The sequence below is a fragment of the Anas acuta genome, chromosome 2 (genome assembly GCF_963932015.1).
Source record: "Anas acuta chromosome 2, bAnaAcu1.1, whole genome shotgun sequence".
In the NCBI taxonomy this organism is placed as follows: Eukaryota; Metazoa; Chordata; class Aves; order Anseriformes; family Anatidae; genus Anas; species Anas acuta.
The window spans coordinates 75,909,917-75,933,301 of NC_088980.1; the positions used below are offsets into that span (position 1 = coordinate 75,909,917).

The 23,385-nt window shown below is 38.1% G+C and overlaps 1 protein-coding gene across 4 annotated transcripts in view; it reads right to left on the reverse strand.

The window, feature by feature from the left end:
- Positions 1–9,272: 9,272 nt before the first annotated feature.
- Positions 9,273–23,385, reverse strand: part of CDH9 (cadherin 9) — a 115,231-nt gene continuing 101,118 nt past the window's right edge. For all 4 annotated transcript variants that reach the window (XM_068670866.1, XM_068670864.1, XM_068670865.1 and 1 more), the window contains 3 exons: positions 15,706–15,823; positions 15,370–15,621; positions 9,273–12,576 (listed from right to left, as the gene is read on the reverse strand). In XM_068670866.1, the coding sequence (XP_068526967.1) occupies positions 12,095–12,576; positions 15,370–15,621; positions 15,706–15,823 (852 nt within the window). In that variant the 3' untranslated portion in view covers positions 9,273–12,094. The remainder of the gene's footprint in view (positions 12,577–15,369; positions 15,622–15,705; positions 15,824–23,385) is intronic.

The following is a 23,385-nucleotide window of genomic DNA, read 5'->3' on the forward strand; positions in this document are numbered from 1 at the left end:
CTAGTGTGGTGCATCTCTATCATGGGAAACTGCTTTTGTTTTTTTTCAAGGGACACTTCATCCTGCCTTTGTTTGTTTGTTTGTTTGGTGGTGGTGGTGGTTGGTTGTGGTTTTTTGTTTGTTTGTTTTTTTAAATCACCCTGTAGTTCATACCTGGGGTACTGGCTGGATTACTTGTTATATTACTTATGTGATGTTGCAAGAAGTTTTAACTTTATTTATTTATTTATTTATTTATTGATACCTGAAACTATTCTCCTTCCTTCTTTTTCCCTTTTCCCTCTGTAAGTTGTAATTGCAGAACTGTGGGTGATGCATGAGCAGAAAAGGGACACAGCTTGACTTCCTGCTCCCATGCTGTTTTTAAGGCACTGCTAAGAATCAAAACAACATTTTTACTAGGAAACAGAGCAAATATGATATTGAAGTCACTGGCAATTAATACATTTTGAACCCCTGTTTTTGCTAAGCTATTTACTGTTCTGGAACTGTATTGTTTGTTAGCAACAAAAATATGTATGTAAATTCACATCTTAGAAATAGTACGTCAAATTATATTGAGGATGCTACACAGAGTTCTTATAATATGAACAAGCTGGTGTAAAAAGTAAAAGTCAGATTTGGGAATTATGTGTTTTTTGAATACAAGTGATATAAGTATTACACTGTTGGTGACTGAGAAACGTTTGAAAGCCATCACTGTTGATACAATGATTAAAAATCAAGCAAACAAAAAAAACAACAAACAAAACCCAACAACAAAAATCCACCAATGTATCCTTTTACAGTTCTCTGCTTCTCCTCACTACTGAAACTGATAACATAATGTAGGCCCCTAGGCTTCTGTATAGCCAGTTCCTATTCTCGGTCACATCTCTGACAGATCACTATATGGCCCTTTATCAGTCTGGCTACATTCTGTGATGCTCGTGTTATTTGAAATGTGATCAGAATGTTTTATTGCAATTTTTGCTTCCAAATTTCTCTTTCATCCCCCTGTACATGTAATCTAGTTCACATTATCATTCCGATATCCATATATCTTCCATGTTATATTTCAATGTCTCCCAAATTCAAATGAGATGTTGTCTACATTATGAGAGCTGTTGTCTACTTGTATGTGAATGTTCTCCTCTTGTCCCTCTCTTTCTACAATACTCCATTTATTTTATGAAAGTAAAAATAACAATAAATTTATTTTCTATTAATTTTTCATTCTTAAGCAATTAGTTACCACAAGGATGCTTTATAGCTTCTGAAGAGCATATGTAGTTTTTCAGGAAACTGAAACAACATTACATTAATTATCTGCAAATCAAATGATAGCCTTCAGAACTCCAGCAAGTTTCCAGTGCCATTTAACCTCCTTTTTTTTTTTTTTCAAACTAACTATTCAAAACTATGTATGTAAAGATATTCAAATAACTTAAAAAAAAAAAAAAAAGTTCAACCTGATCTCATTAGAGTTTCTTTAGAAAATCAGGTAGCAGACTTAAAGGAAGCATAGATCATGATTAAATAGGAGCTATTCAAGGTTCAAATGGAATCAAAAGAAATTAAAAGATAGATAGGTAGATAGATCTGTTAATGGCTATTAAAATGATGGTCCAGAACAATTCAGGATGGGTATTGAACCAAGTTCTCCTCTCTTTTCATTTATAGATTCTTCTTACTGATGTTATAGTTATGTAGAAGACAGAACATGCTCCACCCCCTGACCAAAAAAAAAAAAAAAAAAAAAAAAAAAGAGAGAGAGAGAAAAGCTATAAACATTCTTTACAGTCTTGAAATGAGAATGAGTTGTTTTTTCATAAATTATTTTTAAACTGAAATGGAATTTTATTGAATATTGAAATTTATTTTTATTGAAATGACAACATTTAAGATAATTCCATTACTGTCCAATAAGGCACCCTTTATGAAAAATTCTAGTTCCCCAATATCAAAACCAACCCAAAAGAGCTAAACTGCTGAAGAATTTTTTCCGTGTCAGGAGGAAGACAGAAATAACACTCTTTTCTCAGCCTGTTCTTTTCAGAGACTGGAAGTTTGACTGTTTACCTGAACAAACTATTAGCAGGAAATCATCACCAGCAACAATATTCTGGAGAGCAAAGGCCCGTACAAGGTTGCTTGTGCAGTTTATTCAATGAACAAATTAATACTACAAAATTAGAAGGCTTAATTCTGGGTCCATGGAGCACTAATGTATGTGGATGCACAAGGCAATATGGAACAGTGAATCACTGCTTTTATACTCAGAGACTGTAGGCAAAAGTCTTGGGGTTAATGGCAAAGGATGGGGAAGGGATAGCAGTGGAAAAGAAACTAAGGCAAAGATGATTTTGTTCTTGAACTTGGTAAGAGATGAAAGTTTTGTTCAGTTTGTTCTTAAACTTGATAAGGGATGACTGTTTTGTTCAGACCTGTTGATAGGCACCGTATAGGCTGAAAGGCTTATGTAAGGCCTAAATTTATACTTTTAAACAGTGTATGTTCTCTATCAAATGAAATTTTGTACAGATTCTACATGACATCATGCACTTTGAGCACATTTTATAAGGAAAAGGTATGGTATTATGGCACTAATGTCTAAATGATCTGTTCAAGTCCCGAATAATTTGCTTTGGAAGGAGTACAAAATAAAATCTACAGCAGCTTAATATAATGTGATAATCACTTTATTGTGTGCCTTCCAAAGCTGGAAACCACTCTATCAATAAACTTTCATTTCTACATGTGCATTCACCCAGGTCTGCAGTGTCCCGGTTCATTAGGATATTTAGAACAATACCACCACGAAATGGAACTGCAGGGAACCATAAAAAAACATTTGGACATAGTTCCATGATGCAGCTTGAGAGATTTGCTGCTGGTAGTCCATATTGGACCATTGCTGGGAAGCAAAACTTTGATTTAGATGCAACCCTTATTGAATCAGAAAGTTGAGTTTGGAAGAATGAAGGTTTAGAGTTCAATGTTATATATTTGATTTTAATTTTTGTCATCCAGGTCTGCAACATCTTTTGAATCTTTTGTATCTCCTTCATCCAGGGTTTCCATCTTTGGCAGGATAGCCATCACATGGCAGGCATTGAGTAGTGGTCAATGGTTCTATGTCCTGCTGGAAACTGGTGATGAGTGGTGTCCCTTAGGGTTCTGTCTTAGTACTGGTGCTTTTCAATATCTTCATCAATGGCATAGATGATGGGATTGAATGCACCCTCAGCAATTAGCAGATGACACAAAGGTGAGTGGTGTGGGTCGTACCAGTGAAGGAAGAGATGCCATCCAAAGGACCTGGACAAGCTGGAGAAGTGGGCCTGTGTGAACTGCATGAGGTTCAACAAGTCCAAGTTCAAGGTGTTGCACCTGGCTAGAGGCAATCTCAGACAGGAGAAGAGAGTGGGAGAAGAATTCATGGAGAGCGGCCCTGCAGAGGACTTGGGGGTTCTGGCAAAATGAAAGGCTAAATATGAGCCAGCAGTGCAAGCTTGCAGCCCAGAAGGCTAGCATCATCCTGGGCTGCATCAAAAGAGTTGTGACCAGCAGGTAGAGGGAGGTGATTTTCCTCCTCTACTCTGCTCTCTTGAGGTCCCACTAGGAGTACTATGTCCAGGTTTGGGGCCCCCAGCACAAGAAAGGTGTGGATCTGTTAGAGTTAGTTAATCTAGAGGAGGGCCATAAAAATTATTAGAGGGCTGGAGCACCTCTCCTATGACAAAAGGCTTAGAGAGCTGGGGATGTTCAGCCTAGAGAAGAAAAGGCTCTGAGGAGATCTGGGTAGATAATGATAGGACATGGAGGAATGGTCTGAAACTAAAAGAGGATAGATTTAGATTAGACATTAGGAGGAAATTCTTCACTGTAAGGGTAGTGAGCCACTGGAACAGACTGCCCAGAGAGGTTGTGGATGTCCCATCCCTGGAGGTGTTCAAGACCAGACTGGATGGGGCCTTGGCCAACCTGATCTAGTTGGTGGCATCCCTGCCTATGGTAGAGGCGTTAGAGTTACATGATCTTTAAGGTCCCTTCCAACCCAAGCCATTATATGTTTCTATTACTTTCCTGTAATCCAACACCTGGATGCTTCAATGTAATGGCTTGAAAAAAGTTGTATGTTATACTTTAAAGAACTGCATATTGTACAAGACCTACAGGATAAATTGCTATTCAATTACATAGTAAAATATATTTAGAATATGTATGTATTACACATGAAGTGTGTACTATGCAACTTTGTTGCAAACTGATTTATCTCTTAATTTCAAACCAGCTGCTTCGAAACTCCACTCTTTTGTCTCCATGTGTGGTCCTGTATTACAAAATTCGGGCAGCGTGTTGCCCTAGTGGATGAAAAGTGAGGTAAGAAGATTGTTCTTGATGATCCTGATGATCCATTCTTCCATTCTCTCATAAACTGACTTATGGACATAATTTAAAAGTGAGTTGAAATGAGAAAAGTACTAACTGCCAGATCTCCCTAAATGTAGTTATAGGGCATGTCAGCACGTATACATTATGAAAGTTGCCTTACAAAAATACTCAATATTTGCAATTTATAAGTGAGAACTTCTATTAAACTATTTAAAAGTAATTTTCCATTTGGACTTAAAAAGCTTATACTACATGGTGGCACTGGAGATTTTCTAGTCTTTCATGGTCCTAATGAAGGCATCCATAAACCCAAAACACATGTAAATTGTGTCAGATTACATAAATTTTTCATGCATCTGTTAGTATTAATGATGCAACACACTATTTATTTCATTTTTAAATGAATTTTCAGAAAGCCAAGATAAAGAAGGCCACTAATATGAGGGTTTTGTTTCCTCTAATAAATCATAGCGTTTGATTTGTCATGGTGCTGTGCAATGATTTTCATGTTGGGAAGTATACCATCAAGTCATAGACTGGAAGAAAAATGCAGTGGGTGAAATCTGTCCCTCACTGGTAGCGTAGTGCTGTGCAAAAAAATTGTCTGTAAAACACAGCAGGGCTGGCCATGCACCAGTGACAACAGATACTATCAGACAGTATGCCTGAAATCTTTCAGCCCTGGCACAGAGGAAAGGACACTGCCATTGCTTTGGAAAAGATCAAACTTCACCATTGGTCAGAAAGTTGAAGATGGCAGCATATGTGTTAGCAAGTGGGGAAGATCTTAACTCCATTTGGCTCTTGATCCAGATTCTTTGTATGGTGCTGTGCTGCCTGGTGTCCATTCTGTATCCTAATTTGAGCATTAGCTGAAGCAGACAGAGCCCTTCACTTGCACAGGGGATTGTGCTGAAGAGCCGTTTCACGCCTTGCTTTCTCTCTGCATCACTGCTGAGTGTTGGACAGGTTTTTTCCTAAAGATTTGTCATTAAATTACCAACCTGACACTTCTGGGGGAAAAGCAATTTTTTTATTTTAATTTTTTAGCAATCAAAATATAACTTCTCATCAACAGATCAAATGGAAAGGCATGGATGGAGTCCTTTATAACAAACAAAAAAAAAACTCTGAAGGAGTGGCAGCCAGCTGATGTTGGGTACTACAACCTCATATTTTTCCACTATCTGCCCCTTCTGTCCTACTGTCATCTGTTTTAAATTAAAGATTAACTTTTGGGTTAAAACTACTTCTTTGCCAAATCTGGATATGTTGCTGTAGTTTTTAGGGAATGTCTCCTTTTCCCTTTGTACCTGGAATTAATGGCCTCTTTAATTCTCCTTCCTTCAATAAACAATCTCTTAAAAGCACCTCAACTGCTCTTACAGCTAGCTTGGACATCACTCAGAAACACATGCTTGTCCAAAGCACAACCTTAATTTAGAAAGAATGCACAACTCTAAGTATCCCATGGAACACCATCTTCTTTTAAGATGTCTGAAGTTCTTGGAGCAGTAAAATCTCTATTAAAAGCAAAATTTCTCATCAGTTTAAGCAGTGAGAGAACATAAACTAAAGCCTCCTAAATGGCAACCTATTCTTCTCAAGGCAGTGTGGCATGTGAAGAGAAGAGCAGGCTTCTGCTCCTGTCTCCACTACTGTCCTGCTGGGTGTCCTTGGGGAAACTGGTGCACAAATAAGTGCTTTTCCTACTTGTAAAATGGTGATAATGATACTGACCTTCTTTGTAAAAAGCTTTAAAAACTAGGGATGAAAAGCATTATATAAGAAGTAAGTATTATTATCGTTGCTCCTAGCAACTAACAGCCTGCTTCCTGACAACCATAAGAGCAATTCTCAAGTGCCAATAATGCCAGCCCTAATTCCCTTCTCCCTGTTTTTACTCATGAAACTCTAGCTTTCACCTCTTCTTCCAGTAGTAAGTGCCAGATATATACTTATGTGGTACAGTGTCTGGGATGGTCCTTCTACCTCTTGATGCTGGAAGGGAGGGAGGGCTGCAAGGACCGTGGACTGTGTTTTTAAAATAATTTGTTTGCTTGTTTTGATTCTGTACTGCTCCAAAAATATCTTTGCACTACTCTAAAAGATAATAAACTGTTGCTAATGTGGTCTAAATGTCTGTCAGTAACTCAAAAAGTAAATTGAAGGACAGAACTACAAACAGTAAATAGTGTTACAATCAAATTACTTCCACCAAAAAAAAAAAAAAATCAAAATCTGTTTGTGCAGGCTTCCTTTGTATAGCTTGTCATTCCCCTGTGAGAAGTGAAGGAAGAAATGCTTGGCACACTGACTGTAAAAGGAAATGCTTTTTAAAATTATAGAGTTCATTCCAAACTTGATGAAGGTATATTAATATGTGTTGTGACAGAAGCTGTGTCAAGTTCCATAGTAAAATGAGCAAAATCAGGAATATGCTCATATTTTAAATCACGGAACTGCAATGAACATATATTTCTTGCTAAACACTGCACACTAGCAAGAGGAGTAAAACCACTGAAGTTGTGACAAGACACTATCACTTCTTGGGCTTTTAGCGGTGATCTGAAATTTTTTAAAAGGTATTCTAATGAATTTTTCTGGAGTGGGTGAAGGTGTTGCAGAGTGCTTTGCTTTGAATGGGGATGGCAGGGGGCGGGGGATAAAAGCAAAGAATGTTCCTGGATCTCCTCTCTTTCAGGGTGCCCTGTGACAGCCAGTGGGCTGATTACACATTCACTTTCTTTGCAGAAATAACATCAACATGATTTCTTTGGAAGGCAAGAGGAATGATATTCACAGCCCTCTTTCTGCATTTCTCTTTATGTGAGGTCTTAACAAAAATGCAAAATCACAAATTTGGAAGTGTTTTTTGAGTAAAGTTCAGGCCAGATCCCTTCAAGTTTGAATTATGATTCATGACCTGGAGTTGAACTGAAGTGTAAAATACACCTTCTAAGAGCAGGCTACTCTAAAATCAGATTATTTTATGTATTTTGGTGTGAAAATAGATTAATGTGTCTTGTATTCTGCCATGAGTTTATTCTCTCTGATGAGCACAGTTTGAGTAGAAATGGCATTTACTGTCTATTGGCTAACCCTACAAATAATAGATTCACTTTTATACATGTGTATATATTATACACCTACACATATAGATATACACAGACAGTCATGTATACGAAGAAACATCCATGTTACATTCTCTGAATCCATTTCTTCTCCATACATCTTCCAACAGCAGAGGCAAAAATGTTTGACTTCCCCATTCTTCTTTCTCTCTCTCTTTCTCTCTCTTTCTTTCTTTCTCTCTTTCTCTCTTTCTTTCTCTCTTTTCTTCCTTCCTTCCTTCCTTCCTTCCTTCCTTCCTTCCTTCCTTCCTTCCTTCCTTCCTTCCTTCCTTCCTTCCTTCCTTCCTTCCTTCCTTCCTTCCTTCCTTCCTTCCTTCCTTCCTTCCTTCCTTCCTTCCTTCCTTCCCTTTTCTTCCTTCTTTTCTGTCTTTCTTCCTTGAACTACTTGAGTTCATCAACAAATTACATTCTAAAGCTTTAATAATGTAATAATTCTCCAATATGGAATGACCCAAATGCTTGCCTGTTCTTTCTGTCTGCTTAGGACAAGTGAGGAGTAAACTGTTCAATGTGACTTTAAAATACAAGTTTAATTGTGAATTACACCATTAGCTTTTGAAACAACTTCAGTAGAATAGATTGTGTTAATGCCTTATGCACCAATGCATAAGAAAACTACTGAATATAGTACTAAAGACAGGTTTTAAATATATTTTATATGTGACTATTCTATTCTGAAAACAGCCATAGCATGTAACAATTAGAAATTTTAAGCATGTTTATGTATGGTGATAGTTACTGTTAGGTTGCTTAACCTGACATAATGAGGAGTTTGTCTATATATTTTGCTGGAAGGTGTAACCCTCTGTGGAAAATCATCAAATCATCTCCACCATCTCCACCATTTTTTTTTTTTTTTAATACATTTCACTGATAAGGGAGTTTATCAGGATATTTTCAGAACTTGAAGAGGATGTTACAAAATTCAAAGTGAAAAGAAAACATCTACAAAACAAGACCTTCATTGCATGTTCATCTTTTTACATCTTTCAAGATGAAAAAAATAGTTTTGTTTTTTTTTTCTTGAAACATTCTTTCAATTGGACTCATACTGTTGAATATGGCTGTCACTCTGGTTCTGCTTTACATCATGTAATCAAGAAGGCCAATAAATAAAATAAAATAAAATAAAATAAAATAAAATAAAATAAAATAAAATAAAATAAAATAAAATAAAATAAAATACTCAGTGGATGTAAACAGATAAAAATGGTACATAGCAAAATGGAAATATTACAGTACTTTCCACTGTGAATTCAAATGCCTCTTTTGTGACATGCTGAGTATTTACTATGTTGTTTCAGATGTAAGAGGAAGAGAAGATCCATTTAAAAAAAAAAAAAAAAAAAACATAGAAGAAAAAATAGTTTTTGCAGCACATTTGAATAAGCCAAGACCACATAACGACCAGTTAGGCACATCAAGTGATAAACTAGCCAGTTAGTCTTAGTCATTTTAAGAATGCTTTAAATTTTTAGTAATTTTGAGAAATGGCTTGTTTTGCTACATCAACTATGAAATTTTGTCATCTGTAGATCTATGTAAGTCATACTTTAAACATATAATGCTTTAAGTGGTACAGGGTTCTTGTGCTCACTCCTGAAATAATGGGAAAACATTGGAAAGTACAAGTATTATTCCATTGCTGAAAACAAAGGCTAAAAAATCTCTCTCTTTGCAAGGAAATTCAGGAATGAGAGAAGGAGGTGCTAGGTTTTATTGTTGTTGTTGTTTGTTTGTTTGTTTGTTTTTTAATAGATGTTTAATAGAATCATAGAATCATAGAAACACAAGGTTGGAAAGGATCTAAAGGACCTACAAGATCATCTAGTCCAACCATCCATGATCTTAGGTAATTTGTGCTTTTCTCAAAGTACCACAGTAGAACAACAAAATAATGACATTGTGGACATGCCTCTACAAGTGGCATTTTTAATTCTCAATCATAGAATTATAGAATATTCTGAGTTGGAAGGAATCCACAGGAATCATTGTGTTCAACTCTTTGCTTCACATATCATCACCCAAAAAAACAAACCATATGTCTGAGAGCTTCTTTATATATGTCCAAATGCTTCTTTAACTCTGGTAGGCTTGGTTCCTTGACTACTTCCCACTTCCCTAGGCAACCTGTTCCAGAGCTCAACCACCTTCTCAGTGAAGAACCTTTTCCTAACATCCAGCCTGAACCTCCCCCGTCATAGCTCCATACCATTTCTTGAGGTCCTTTTGCTGTCACCAGCAAACAAAGCTCAGAGCCTGCCCCTCTGCTCCCCTCGTGAGGAAGCTGTAAGTCACCATAAGGTCTACCCTCAGCCTCCTCTTTAGGCTGAACAAACCAAGCAACTTCAGCCACTTCATATATCTTGCCCTCTAGACCCTTCATCATTTTAATAGACCTCCTTTGGGTACTCCCTAATTTTATGTCCTTTTTATACTGTGGTTCCCAGAACTGCACACAGTTCTCAAGGTGACGCTGCACCGACGCAGAGCTGGTGCATCTGGGCAGAGATTCATTTTTGTTTTCCTCTCTCCTGACATTCTACCTCACTATGTAATATTCACATTTCTGATGAAAACTTACAAAATTACTACTAGATTTCTGTTTAATCCAATCTACTGTATCACTGTAATCACTGGAGTTGAAGTTTGAGTTTACAACTTCTTTAAATCAAGGAAGTATTTCCTAAATTCTTGTTTTGATTTGATTTTTTTTCTAGTCATTTCTCTTCAGGGAAATCGTTGCTTTATTATACACCACCATCCTTCAATCCTATGTTAAGGCAGTGCTTTAAATTTATTTAAACAACACTGATAGACTAACGCATTTCTGTGTACCTCTTTGCCAGCAACATTAAACATATATTCTAAAGTCTTTTTTTTTTCATCTCCAAAAGACACAAAAAAGACAAAAGACACACACAAAAAAAAAATAAAATGCATTATTATATCATCAAGCTTTAAACTGTCTTGTTACTACATCACATCCATGTACATGGCTGCCACACAGCTTAAGGTTATTTTGACTTTTTTTTTTTTTTGTCATTAACATTATGTGCATTCAACTTAGCACTGCAGACTTGACATGCAGCTCACAATGAGCCATCCAAGTGCTAGCTTGGATCCCCTTGTCCCTATGATCTTAGCCACCATAATGTGCTATGCACATTATGCATCCTGTATTCTTAATTTCTTTGATTATTTTTCATATTTTTTTAACATAAACTTCACAACTCTCAGTTTGATCACAGGTGATCCAGATAAATTCCTCCTATCCTCCTAAAGAAAAATGTAAAGAAAATTCCTCCTATTCTCCTAAAGAAAAATGTTCATAACATGAAAGCTGAGACAGGAAATAGATTTGAAACATAAATGCCTACTAGATTACTGTAATTAACATTTTAAAATATATGCAAATGCAAATACTTCATTAAAGGAAAAGAACACTATTAAATTTAATAAAATATTAGATTTTGTTTTTATTGCATGGCTTGCTTTGATTTAGAAAGAAGCTATTAATGACAGAAGTCTGATTTGCCTAATTGCCTCAAAACCCCCAAATAATTTTGGAATACAATAGACTTCCTCTGAGTATTGATGTTTGGTTAATTATTCAAAAATTTTAAAAGATTTCTTTTAAAATGGTTTTCATTTCTACCAGAATAAACCTTCATGGTTCCTTAAATCCTCAAGTCTATATCAGCTAAATCCAGTCATGGATCACCCATTCAAACAAGGTAGGTGTGGAGCAGTTTAACAACAACACCATATTCTTATGCCATATAGTAATACACATTACAAGTCAGATGGCATTTATTTATAATCACATTTTCAAAATCATTTCTCTTTTTTTTTTCTTTTTTTTTTCTTTTTTTTTTTTTTCTACACTGCATTCCCATTACAGAGCACTCTCTCCATATTGTTCTTTCATGGTACATTTCAAGCACTAATCCATTATAAGAAGATTCATCCAAAAATCAAATATTACACAAAAATTTCCTATTGTTCAGAAAGATTGGACAACTTGTGATTAACAAAGTACATAAGTAAATAGTATTTTTATAAATACTAATTTATTTAATAAAAATACAAAAATATAAATATACATATATAAAAATATGATGAGTCAACGCACAGACATTCTTTAACTCAATAAATATGGCAGTAATATTAATCTTTTCTGAAGTATAATTTTGAGATTATATTACAATGTGAGTGCACAATGTCCCAGATAGTCAGAAAGGTAAAGCAAAGCACTTAAAATAATAATTAAAAAAAAAAAATCTATCTTATTATTAAAGGCACAAAAAGCCTTTTATTGTGTTTTCATTGTAAATGAAAACCTTTCCTCAGAGGTTTCTAGGCAGAAAGGGTGAATTATAGATTTTTTTAAAAATCTAAATCACTCATATTCGTGTATGTTGACTTACTAATTAAGCAAACCCTTACTAAGACAACACCTATTTTTTGTAAAAAAAAAAAAAAAAAAAAAAAAAATCCAAGTAAGAGAGAGTAGGCCACTTTATCTAGTAACATAGACATGAATTTCACTAACACTTAGGTCACAGATTACTTTCTCAGTCTCAGTCACTGTCCTCTCCACCATACATGTCTGCTAGTTTTTTAAACCGAGGTCCCCAGTCACTGAGGTAATCATAGTCTTGGTTGCCATCTGTGGTAAGTGATTCCAGGCTGCTGAGTGAATTTGCTATAGAATCATTTCCTTCATAAGCGTATGTTGCTAGTGAATCATAAGGAGGAGCAGCTGGATCTGAATCATTTTCCTTTAACCTTCGATGAATAAAATCTTGCACATCAATGTTTTCCCAAAGAGGCGTAGTCCGTCTTATCTGAAATATAGTTTCTGGGATGACATCTCTTCTCATCTTACTTTCCTCCCTTGCTTCTGGATTTCTGAGTGTGCCAATGTCAAAAGCTTGGGTGTCTTCTTCCCCACCCCCTTCATCATTGTAGGTCACAATGTTGTCCCGAACATCATCCTTTGAGATGATCAAAGGTTCTTTCTTCCTCTGTCTCTTGAGGGCTGCAAACAAGACAACTAACACTGAAAAGAAACAAAGGAGGATAGAAGAAATACAGAGTTAGAAATGAAATAAATGAGCTATATTTTGCATTGTCTGTTGTTCTTAGAATGCTTCAAGACTGGTATTTTTAGTAAATAGGTACAAAAGACATCTATCTCTAAGTTGAAATTAATAAGAAAAACTATTAATGTTTTATAGCAGCCAAAACTATTTGCTTTTTTAAACTTACGGAAGCAATGACTAAAATATTCTATGTTTGATAAAGATATAAATGTTATTACTACGCTGAAATTGAGAAGCAGAGAATGTCTTAAAATGTGTCATCCTACAAGTATTTGACTTCAATTTTACTTTTGTGAAGTATTGCCTTCCTGGCAGTCACTAAGGGTAATTTTATCAAAAGTAGCTGAGTCTCCTAAGCAAAAGTAATTCACCCTCTTGAAAGCTGGTGATTTAGGTATTCCTAAGAGTCTAATTCACTATTGAAAATGGAATCTACAGGTTCTTCTGAAAATAAGAACCTGAAAACCTTCAGCTATCAATATTATTGACAAAACCGTTTTTGGCTTCAGTGACTGCAGGAATTGAAATCCAGTCTCTGTTACTAACTGTTTCTTCTTAAAAGCATGATCCCCCTAGTTTAAGAAATGATAGTTGAATAACTCTTCCTTTTGGAGAGGTAAAGATTGACACTAAGCTGGACCTTTACAGAAGGAGATGAAAAACTAAAGTTAAGCTTTGCAAATACATTCTGCTGCTTAAATGCTATTGATTTCAGTAGGAATTCAATGCTTAAATGCATTTAAAAATTTGACCCTTGCTCCAGTATCTGGAGTAAATAGGAGAGGCCAACAAGATCATCTGTCAATGAGGCATAACGCTGGATGCCAAGCCACACTTAAAGGCATTAGAGCAGTGTTGAGCACTTGTGTTGAGCCTTAGGAGCAGTTTTTTATTCCAAATGATTTGAGTTCTGGTGAATAAAAAGAATGGACATAGTGAGGGTAGAGAGGGGAACAAAGATCTTCTACGTGTCCTGATACAATGCTGTGAAGGTAAAGGCTGTTCTGTTTGTGATTTTGTATGTGTACAAGAGCCATTCTTTTCAAGTTTTTCTAGTGCTAGACAAATAATAGTCCACTTGTAAATTTAGTAACTTCATATGAAAGAGAAGGGCAGCTGTGAGGGCAGATCACTAAAATGTTATTATGAAGAAATGTCTTTCACAGCTGGGTACTTAATGTCTCTCTGCTGTTCTGGACATGGTGACGCTGGTATACTCTCCTCGAATATATCTTGCTGAACAGCAATTAAAGAAAACACCAAGAACCACACAAATTTTAAACTAAAAATTTCGTTTAGCCACATTTCACTTACGTTACTCTGGCTTCAGCTATATGTTTAAGTAGAGCAGGATCTTTGACCCTGGGGCCAAAGTATGGGGCCAAAGACACAAAGTATTCACACTTGTTCTTCACAGCACTGCTCCATGAGGCTGTTCTGAGTCTCATGTGGTATTCGTATGGTCCTAAGGAAAAACTACGATTTTTTTGTTTGTTTTTAGTTGAATGTTACTTTACTAAAGCACTGCAGCCCATCAGACTGATGTTTTCATAGTGAGAGAGCAAGAGTATGTGTTTCATTGTACATATTTCATACTCTGTGTTTTGGCATGGGAAGAGGCTTTGAAGATTCAGAGCCCACTGACAAGAGCTGTGCAAAGTGGACAGCCAGATCTGGCAGAGTTCAAATCATACTGCCTCCTGGGAGTGGTGGCCTGCAAGTTGTCCTGTTCACACTATGCTTGGGCAATGTCCTGGGGAACCAAAGCTGGCTTAGGCTGAAACCAGGACAGCCGTGGTGCTCGAACCTCAGCAGTATGGACAATCAGCTTGTCAGGTACTCTCCCTTCCATATAGCCACAGCCCCTGTGGCTCTCTGAATATTTGCTGGAGGTAGCCTGAATCCAGTTGATCTTGTTAGCAATCTATCTGATAGAAAATATATGTTCCTTAGAGTTATATAAACTGTCAGCTGTACAAGTGTCACTTTCCCCTTAGCGAGCTGTGTTGGCCAAGATGGGTGGGAAGAAAAAGAGGTTTATCACAGTTTGACTGGAAAGTGGAGAAGATAGCCCTTTTAAGGAGGAACTTCTCTGGTAAGCAAAACATACAAGTTGCAGATGTTATGGTTATGAGCTAGCATTTATTCTAGTTCCTTCATATTCATTTTCCTAATGTTTCAGCTCTGCAACCACCCATCTAACTTATGTGCTTGAACTTTATTTAATCATCTGTACTCATTACCACTTGCAAGCAATAGAATGGTTCTCTTCTATTATTTTGAGTATAAAAGTTACAAATCATTCATGATATAATAGTTTTTGTTTGTTTGTTTGTTTGTTTGTTTTTAAATCATGGAGAAAAATATCACTCAGTTTCAGGAATATGACTTTAAAAGTCCTGGGTTTAAATGAAGATGTGTTTAAAATGTAAAACATTAGTATCTAAAATTAAACCTAAATTTTCAAGTTTATTTCACCATTTCACCTAAATAACACTGATAGCCTCCCCCCTCCCCCTTTTTTGCACACTCTTATGAATAGAAATGATAACAGCCCACAGTAATCTCTTTCCACTCTCCCACCTCCTCACCCATCTTAGAAAACTGTTCTTACAAAAGAAAAAAAAATATTGTATTAGGTATGAAATATTACTCTACAGGGTCATGTGAATAAGAGGTGAAGAATGCAGAGGTCTAGAATCAACAACCCCTTTGCCTCATCAGTCAAACAGCTCATGACAGTTACATACCCAGCAGGATGATGATGCAGAGGAGAATGGCAACCAGTGCCCCTGTGCTGAGGCCAGCAGGGAGGAGCAGGGCCTCTGCATTACAGGACTGCATGTTTCCTCGACTGTCACAGGCACATACACGTATGGTCAGCGTGCCAGTGCTGCTCTGGATTGGGTAGTCATTGTCAAATATTATGACTGGCAAGAGATAGGTACTTGTCTTACTACGGCTATATCCATTTCTTCTAGTCATAATTCCTGCTGTGTTATCTAGAATGGAAATGCAGAATAAATGTTACAGGATGAATCTTTATGTGGTATTGGGGTGGGGGACTGGCACTGGTTAACAGTTACCTTTGTTGTCTACAATGGAGAAGTTTGGATGAACAGCGAATTCTGGCACCAACTCGAAAAAAAATTTGTGTCCTCGAGGAGGCTCATCTTTGTCAACTGCACTTACAGTCTGTATCAGCTATAAAGAAAACAGCATTTCATGGTATGTTTTGTTGTTGTTGTTGTTGTTTGTTTGCTTGTTTTAGAGATCTTGCTTATTTTACATAAACTCTCTGCTTTACACGTCCAGTGAAAATCTGACAAATCTCTATAAGAAGACAAAAAGTGATGTCCTAAGCCAAACGTTCCCCACATAAACACAGGAGATGTTCCAGTAAACAAATTGTAGTTTTTTTGTTTAAACACATAACAGAAAATGAAAAAAGGGACAGTCTTCACTGCAAGACAGCCGTCTGCTTTGATTTTTACTCGGTACCTTGCAGTGATACAGAAACAATTGCCCTTCAGAATAAGCCATAAACCTCCTGTGGCCTCATATAGCAATGACACAGAGTAGTGCGTAAACCAGTTGTTAAGTGGGTCTAATTCCCAGTCCACCTCATCTGCTCCTGGCGATAAATTGGAGTACTGCACTGGCAGGATGCTCAGTTCTCCTGAGGTAATAAAGAGAGATGTTTTACTCCCTCCTAAATTGAAACCTGTCTGTGGAGCTTTACAGCTGTAAACAAGAGCACTCAAGCCCTGTTGGGAGGGAGTGGAAATAGCCTAAGCACAGGATCAGAGTAAAAAGGACTTAAAAATAGGTCCTCAGCTGTTACTTCTGATAGCATATGCTTTTCTGTTGTATAAAATTATGTATACGTATGTACATATGCATGTATATGTGTATATACACTAGCAATTTGACTTTTTTTTTTTTTTTTTTTTCCTATCTAGCTGCTGCTGGAGGCTAGGGAACACAGCTGCAGAACCGGAGAAGGAAAAGCTACCTGGGAAAGTGACTGGTTGTGAAATAACTTGCAGCATTTAGAACTATGTGGGGCTGTGTGAGCAGTAGTAATCCAGTGAGCCATAAGAGTGGCTGCTGTACCCCTGGTACTCACCAGTGGGTATGGCATTGGTGAGGGACCCATACTCCACCTTGGCTTTTGAGGATATGTTTCATTTCAGAAGATGTCATCAGAAGATGACGAAGCTTGGTGGTGTGAAAATGATAATATGCTTCATCTATGTTGCAACTCAGTATGGCTGAGTTTCTACAGGACCTAAATTTAGAGACAGAAGGAGCTTAGCAGTCAGACTTGTTTCTTTTAAAACTGTGAGGGAGCCAATGCCTGCCTCGAGGTTTTCAAGTGTTTCAAGCGTGTAGAGTGTCCTAAAATCCCACAGACATCAAAGCCACTTGTTATCAAAGACTTACTTCATGGCTTGTTTTCCTGATATTTCTAGGAAGAATACAGCATGAGCTCTTCAAGAAATACAGTAATTGACAAATAACACTGATACAATTTTTAAGTCTTGTGGCAATCAAGTAAGGAATAGCTTTTTCTCACGTACAGCTCTGAACATCAGCTTGAGTGGGACTTAAGGATACAATGAAATTTTGGGGAGTATTTAACATCTCTCAGGATGGAACACTATTAGACTAATAATTACAGGGCTACTAAAAATACTAATGTGACATTCAGAAACCAGAAATCTGCTGCTGTTAATGCTGTACCATGCAATGATTATTTATCCTATTTTTCTAGATAACCTTGGGGTACTTTTATTTTTTTACATGTAATAGCGTTAAGCTGTTATTTAAAATTAACAATAGTTGAGAAGACCGGTTTGGCTCATTCTCTTTCAAGGTTGTTCTAAAACAATCACAATGGGTGTTTTTTGTTTCTTTGTTTGTTTGCCTTGTGATTTTTTTTGGGTTGGTTGGTTGGTTGGTTTGTTCACTTGATTATTTTGGGGGGGGGGGGGGGGGGGGGGAGGGTATTATTTTATTTTTATGGTATATTCCTGAATATCCTATCATCAGAAAAGAACTGGAAAGGGAATTTGCAAACATCAGCCTTGTATAAGAAGAGCCTATGCTGAAGGCAGAATTATGCAGTTTCTCTATGCATGATTAAAATAATTATTACATATTCAGGTCTCTTCACTTTTAAAATATTTGAAGACCATTACACTTTACTTTAGTTTTTTGGTTTAGTTTTTAATTTTCACTGTTTCTCAAGATTAGCCAAACCCCAGTTTATGGCAATTCTCTGATTTTTTTAACTTTTCAAAATCCTGTTTTTCTTCTCTTTGTCACAATCTACTTCTGAGAGTGACCATATAGTGTAAGACCAAGATGGTACTTAATTTTAGTTATGGTTTGCTTTAGTGTAAATGTAGCATTAGCACAACAAAACATCCTTCTGATAGAAGTAAAATACCGAATTGAAATGAGAATTTTTCTCTCACATTTTTGCAAGTTTTAAAAGACAGAAGTAAAAGTGCCAGAGAGTAGAGTGAGAATTAGAATATGTGGCTATATTTGTGCAATTACTTGCACAGCCACTTGGAGCCACTTGCCAAGGCAATTGTCTCCGGGGCAAACATGTTCTGCAGTGGAGCGGGAGATCAGAAGGCAGGGCTATTTTTCCGGCATCGAGCCCACTTGAGGGAGCCGCCAGGACCTGGCAGCCCTCACGAGAGAGGTGAATGAGGTGTAGGCAGAGCCAGCAGCGCTCTCTCACTGGCTGTTCAGAAGTTGCCCCTAAGGAGCGCGAGTGACCAGGAGCATGGTGAACAGGGTGGGCAAACAGGGTGTGGCGTGTCAGTAGGGGGTGGTGCGGCAGTTCGCACAGGCACTAGGCAAGCAGGAAGGGCAGAGCATTCCCCCCCACCCATAGGAACATCTCCTCTAATGGCGGTCTACCGCTAGCTCAGCTGCAATGGTGTACACCAGGCACAGTGCGCTCTCTAGGAAGTCTGTACACACACAGACTGCGTGCCTGCCCGCTCAAAAATGCGGCAGTTCCCGTCTCTGGATGCAGGGAGTGCCTGAGCCTGTTGCTACCACCTGCGGGGGGCAGAGAGACTGTGTGCGTGAGGTGCAAGCAGGTGGATGACCTGGTCCGCCTCGTGGCAGAACTCAAGGAGGAGGTCGAGAGGTTGAGGGATATCAGGGAGTGTGAGTGGGAGATAGACTGGTGGAACAACTCCCTAGCTTAGGAGAAAAAAGAGGGTTTATAATCTTTGGAAAAGAGGGCGGGCCACTCAGGAGGACTATAAGGTTGTTGCGAGGCACTGCACGGACAAAATTAAAAAGGCCAAAGCTCATCTGGAGCTCTATCTGGCTACTGCCATTAAAGACAACAAAAAATCTTTTTACAAATATATCAATGCAAAACGGAGGACTAAGGAGAATCTCCATCCTTTACTGGATGCAGGGGGGGGAACCTGGTTACAAAAGATGAGGAAAAGGCAGAGGTGTTTAATGCCTTCTTTGCCTCAGTCTTTAGCAGCAAAACCAGTTGCTGTCTAGATACCCAGTACCCTGAGCTGGTGGAAGGGGATAGGGAACAGAATGTGGCCCTCACTATCCATGAGGAAACGGTTGGCAACCTGCTATGGCACTTGGGTGAACACAAGTCAATGGGGCCGGATGGGATCCACCTGAGGGTACTGAGAGAATTGGTGGAGGAGCTGGCCAAACCGCTTACCATCATTTATCAACAGTCCTGGCTTTCGGGGGAGGTCCCAGTCAACTGGCGGCTAGCAAATGTGTCACCCACCTGAAAGAAGGGCCAGAGGGCAGACCCAGGGAACTATAGGCCTGTCAGTTTGACCTCAGTGCCAGGGAAGCTCATGGAGCAGATTACCTTGAGTGTCATCATGCGGCACTTACAGGGCAACCAGGCAATCAGGCCCAGTCAGCATGGGTTTATGAAAGGCAGGTCCTGCTTGATGAACCTGATCTCCTTTTATGACAAAGTGACGCGCTTGGTGGATGAGGGAAAGGCTGTGAATGTGGTCTACCTTGACTTCAGTAAGGCTTTTGACACCGTTTCCCACAGCAATCTCCTCAAGAAACTGGCTGCTTATGGCTTGGACTGGCGCACGCTTTGTTGGGTTAGAAACTGGCTGGATAGCCGGGCCCAAAGAGTTGCGGTGAATGGAGTCAAATCCAGTTGGAGGCCGGTCACTAGTGGCGTTCCCCAGGGCTCGGTGCTGGGGCCAGTCCTCTTTAATATCCCTCTTTAATATCTTCATCAGTGATCTGGACGAGGGGATTGAGTGCACCCTCAGTAAGTTTGCAGATGACACCAAGTTAGGTGCGTGTGTTGATCTGCTCGAGGGTAGGAAGGCTCTGCAGGAGGATCTGGATAGGCTGCACCGATGGGCTGAGGCCAACTGTATGAAGTTCAACAAGGCCATGTGCCAGGTCCTGCATCTGGGGTGCAATAACCCCAAGCAGAGCTACAGACTGGGAGATGAGTGGTTGGGAAGTTGCCAGGCAGAGAAGGACCTGGGAGTATTGGTTGATAGTCGGCTGAATAGGAGCCAGCAGTGTGCTCAGGTGGCCAAGAAGGCCAACAGCATCCTGGCTTGTATAAGAAGCAGTGTGACCAGCAGGTCTAAGGAAGTGATTGTCCCCTTGTACTCGGCTCTGGTGAGGCCGCACCTCGAGTACTGTGTTCAGTTTTGGGCCCCTCGCTACAAGAAGGACATCGAGGTGCTTGAGCGGGTCCAGAGAAGGGCGACAAAGCTGGTGAGGGGTTTGGAGAACAAGTCCTGTGAGGAGTGGCTGAGGGAGCTGGGTTTGTTCAGCCTGGAGAAAAGGAGGCTCAGGGGCGACCTTATCACTCTTTATAAGTACATTAAAGGAGGCTGTAGCAAGGTGGGGGTTGGTCTATTCTCCCACATGCCTGGCGACAGGACGAGGGGGAATGGGCTAAAATTGCACCAGGGGAGGTTTAGGTTTGGTATTAGGAAGAACTTCTTCACTGAGAAGGTTGTGAGGCATTAGAATGGGCTGCCCAGGAAGTAGTGAAGTCACCATCCCTGGAGGTCTTTTAAAACACGTTTAGATGTTGAACTTAGTGACATGGTTTAGTGGAGGACTTGTTAGTGTTAGGTCAGAGGTTGGACTCGATGATCCTGAGGTCTCTTCCAACCTAGACAATTCTGTGATTCTGTGATACTTGCTGAAAAACTCAAGGAGAAAATATCCTGATATTACAGCAAACAGAAATTGCAGTTGAGTATCTTGGGGTTTTTTGAGCTGTAATCAGTGCAATGTTTGTAGGATCTGGATTTGATTCCCTTCATGTGCAAATTACATGGAGGAGGACAATTGTGCCAGGCATAGAGGATGATTGCAGGTGAATTTGTGATTTTTTCCAAATGATTAATAGGTGAAAGGATATTAGAAATGTTATCTAATTAAGTTTTTGCTTTTTTTTTTTTTCAGCTATACAACTGTAAATAAAATAGATTGATGTTAATGATAATCACTGCAGAAATGAATGAGATATGACTATTACTATTTTGCATTAAAACAATTTTTTTGGGGAAAAAAGTACTGTTTTGTGTGCATTTTGCAATTTCATATTGGAAATGTATTCTTCTTCCATTTTGAAGCATTTGTGGACATTGAACTATACTACTCTTCTCCAAGAGTTCAGGGAAAGATCTCTGACATAGTAAGATTTATAAGGAAAGTGTTATTTCAAGAAAATCATTTTAATTCAAATATGAATTAAGCACATCAGGCTTAGGGGATAAAAAAGCATTCCCATTTCCTTTTTTCTTCCATAGTTTCCCTTGAGAATGATTACAATTCAGAAAATATAACATTACTGCTATTTAGAGGCTGTGTGTGCATGTGCACTTTTATGCACTTAAAGAAGCAGTATTATACTCAATGAATCCTTGTGGGTAAATTTGTTAGTGGTCACTTGTCTTTGAGCGTACTGAAATTTTAAACTTAGTTATTGACACAAAGTATTCTCTGAACAAAGTGGTTTTGGTAGCTCAGCAACATACATGTATAATGAGTTGTGAGGTATTCCAACTGGAAGAAATTTTTGGGAATTTCTTTCATCATGAGGCCAGAGATTTTTAGAGGATATGGGTCTATCTCCCATTAAAAATGTTTTTTCAAATGTGGAAATTGTTTGGTTACACTACTGCATTTATTTATTTATTTATTTTTTCCTCCAGAATACTGTTTCTAAGGCCATGACTTACACAACAGTCAAAACTGTTATTGCAGTTTATGTTCAGGCTATTTTATCTCTAATCATATTAATCTCTGGAAAAAAAAAAAAAAAAGTTCAGAAATAAATAGACTCCCTTATAACACTATATAATATAGTTACTACATCCATAGAAATAGCTTACTCTATCATTTTTCGTGTTTTTTAAAAACACAGTGGGTAAAACCTAGGTGGGGGCATTCTATAAGAGTTCAGGTGTTCCTGATGCTGCATTATTGGACACAGAGAGCTGCACAAGTAGGAGTTCTGGGTCATGGATTCAGCCTTGGGACTGTCTCTAAAAGGAATGCAGGAACCATTAAAGCAAACGTTAAGCTAGCAGTGCATCTTTAATGATATAGAGCACCAGCTAGTCACCTTTTAGGTGAGGTTCTCAGCATTTGCTGGCTTGGCATGTCATCCATATGAAACGCAGTCACATCTTGGCTCCAGGGTGCACCTTTTAACAATGCATCATCAGTCTTCAGACATTATTAAAAGGTTCATTGAAGAATGTTGAACAAGGTGAGGTGGACAGGAAAATACTTTCAGGTTAAAAATTTCTACCTGTATAAGAATATTTGAAACAATTTGAATGTCTACAATATAATCTGCTACTTCTTTTCAAAACAGCAACATATTGGTGATAGCTGTTTAATTTTTAAACTTTTTTTTTTCAAAATTCCTTCTTCTAAAATTCAGTTTAAATAAAACAGTGAAAAATAATATCCCTTTCAGAGGATTTTAAATATGCTCTCCTTTTTAAAAAGTGCTTTTCTGAAGTTTAAAACAATCCAATTTTCAAATAGCATGGAATTCATACCTCCAGTGTCAGAGAAGCAAGACCACTGGAGACTGACAGTGAGAGAGAGACTTCACAGCAGTGGCTGCAGATAATTTTTTTTTTCTATTTTTTGTATGGGATTACAGACCTGCAGATGAACAGGCCTTGAATGTTTGGGCATTTGCTCATTACATTATGTTCTTAGTTAAAACTGCATATTGAACAATACAGAGAAATTCTTCAAGTGCCATTTCAAATGCCATTTTTCTACTTTCAGCTGTTTCTAAAATATGACTTGAAAATATCACTAGACACTTGAAGCAGGAATGTTTGAGACATTTTGCTTTTTTTTTTTTTTTTTTTTTTTTTTTTTTTTTGTGAAGTGGTTTAGGAGAGAACAGAACAAATCCTGGATCTTGGAGCACTGTCTTTGTCATTTCTTGAAATGTATTAAAATTATTTTGTGCAACAAATATTTCTCTATGTTTGATCTGACCACATTATCTTCAATAAACTGTGAAAAAAGCATATGGTAAAAGACACTGATTTTGATAGTAATCAGAAAGTAATAGTTCACACTGCAGGGAAATGAGGGTTGAACAACTCGGTGTTTCTCTTGTCCTTTCCTTCTCTTGCCCCTTTTCCTGCCAGTGCAATCTAGTAGGGCCAATCAAACTAGCTAACTAACTAGCACAACACAGTGATGAGTGGGTGGGA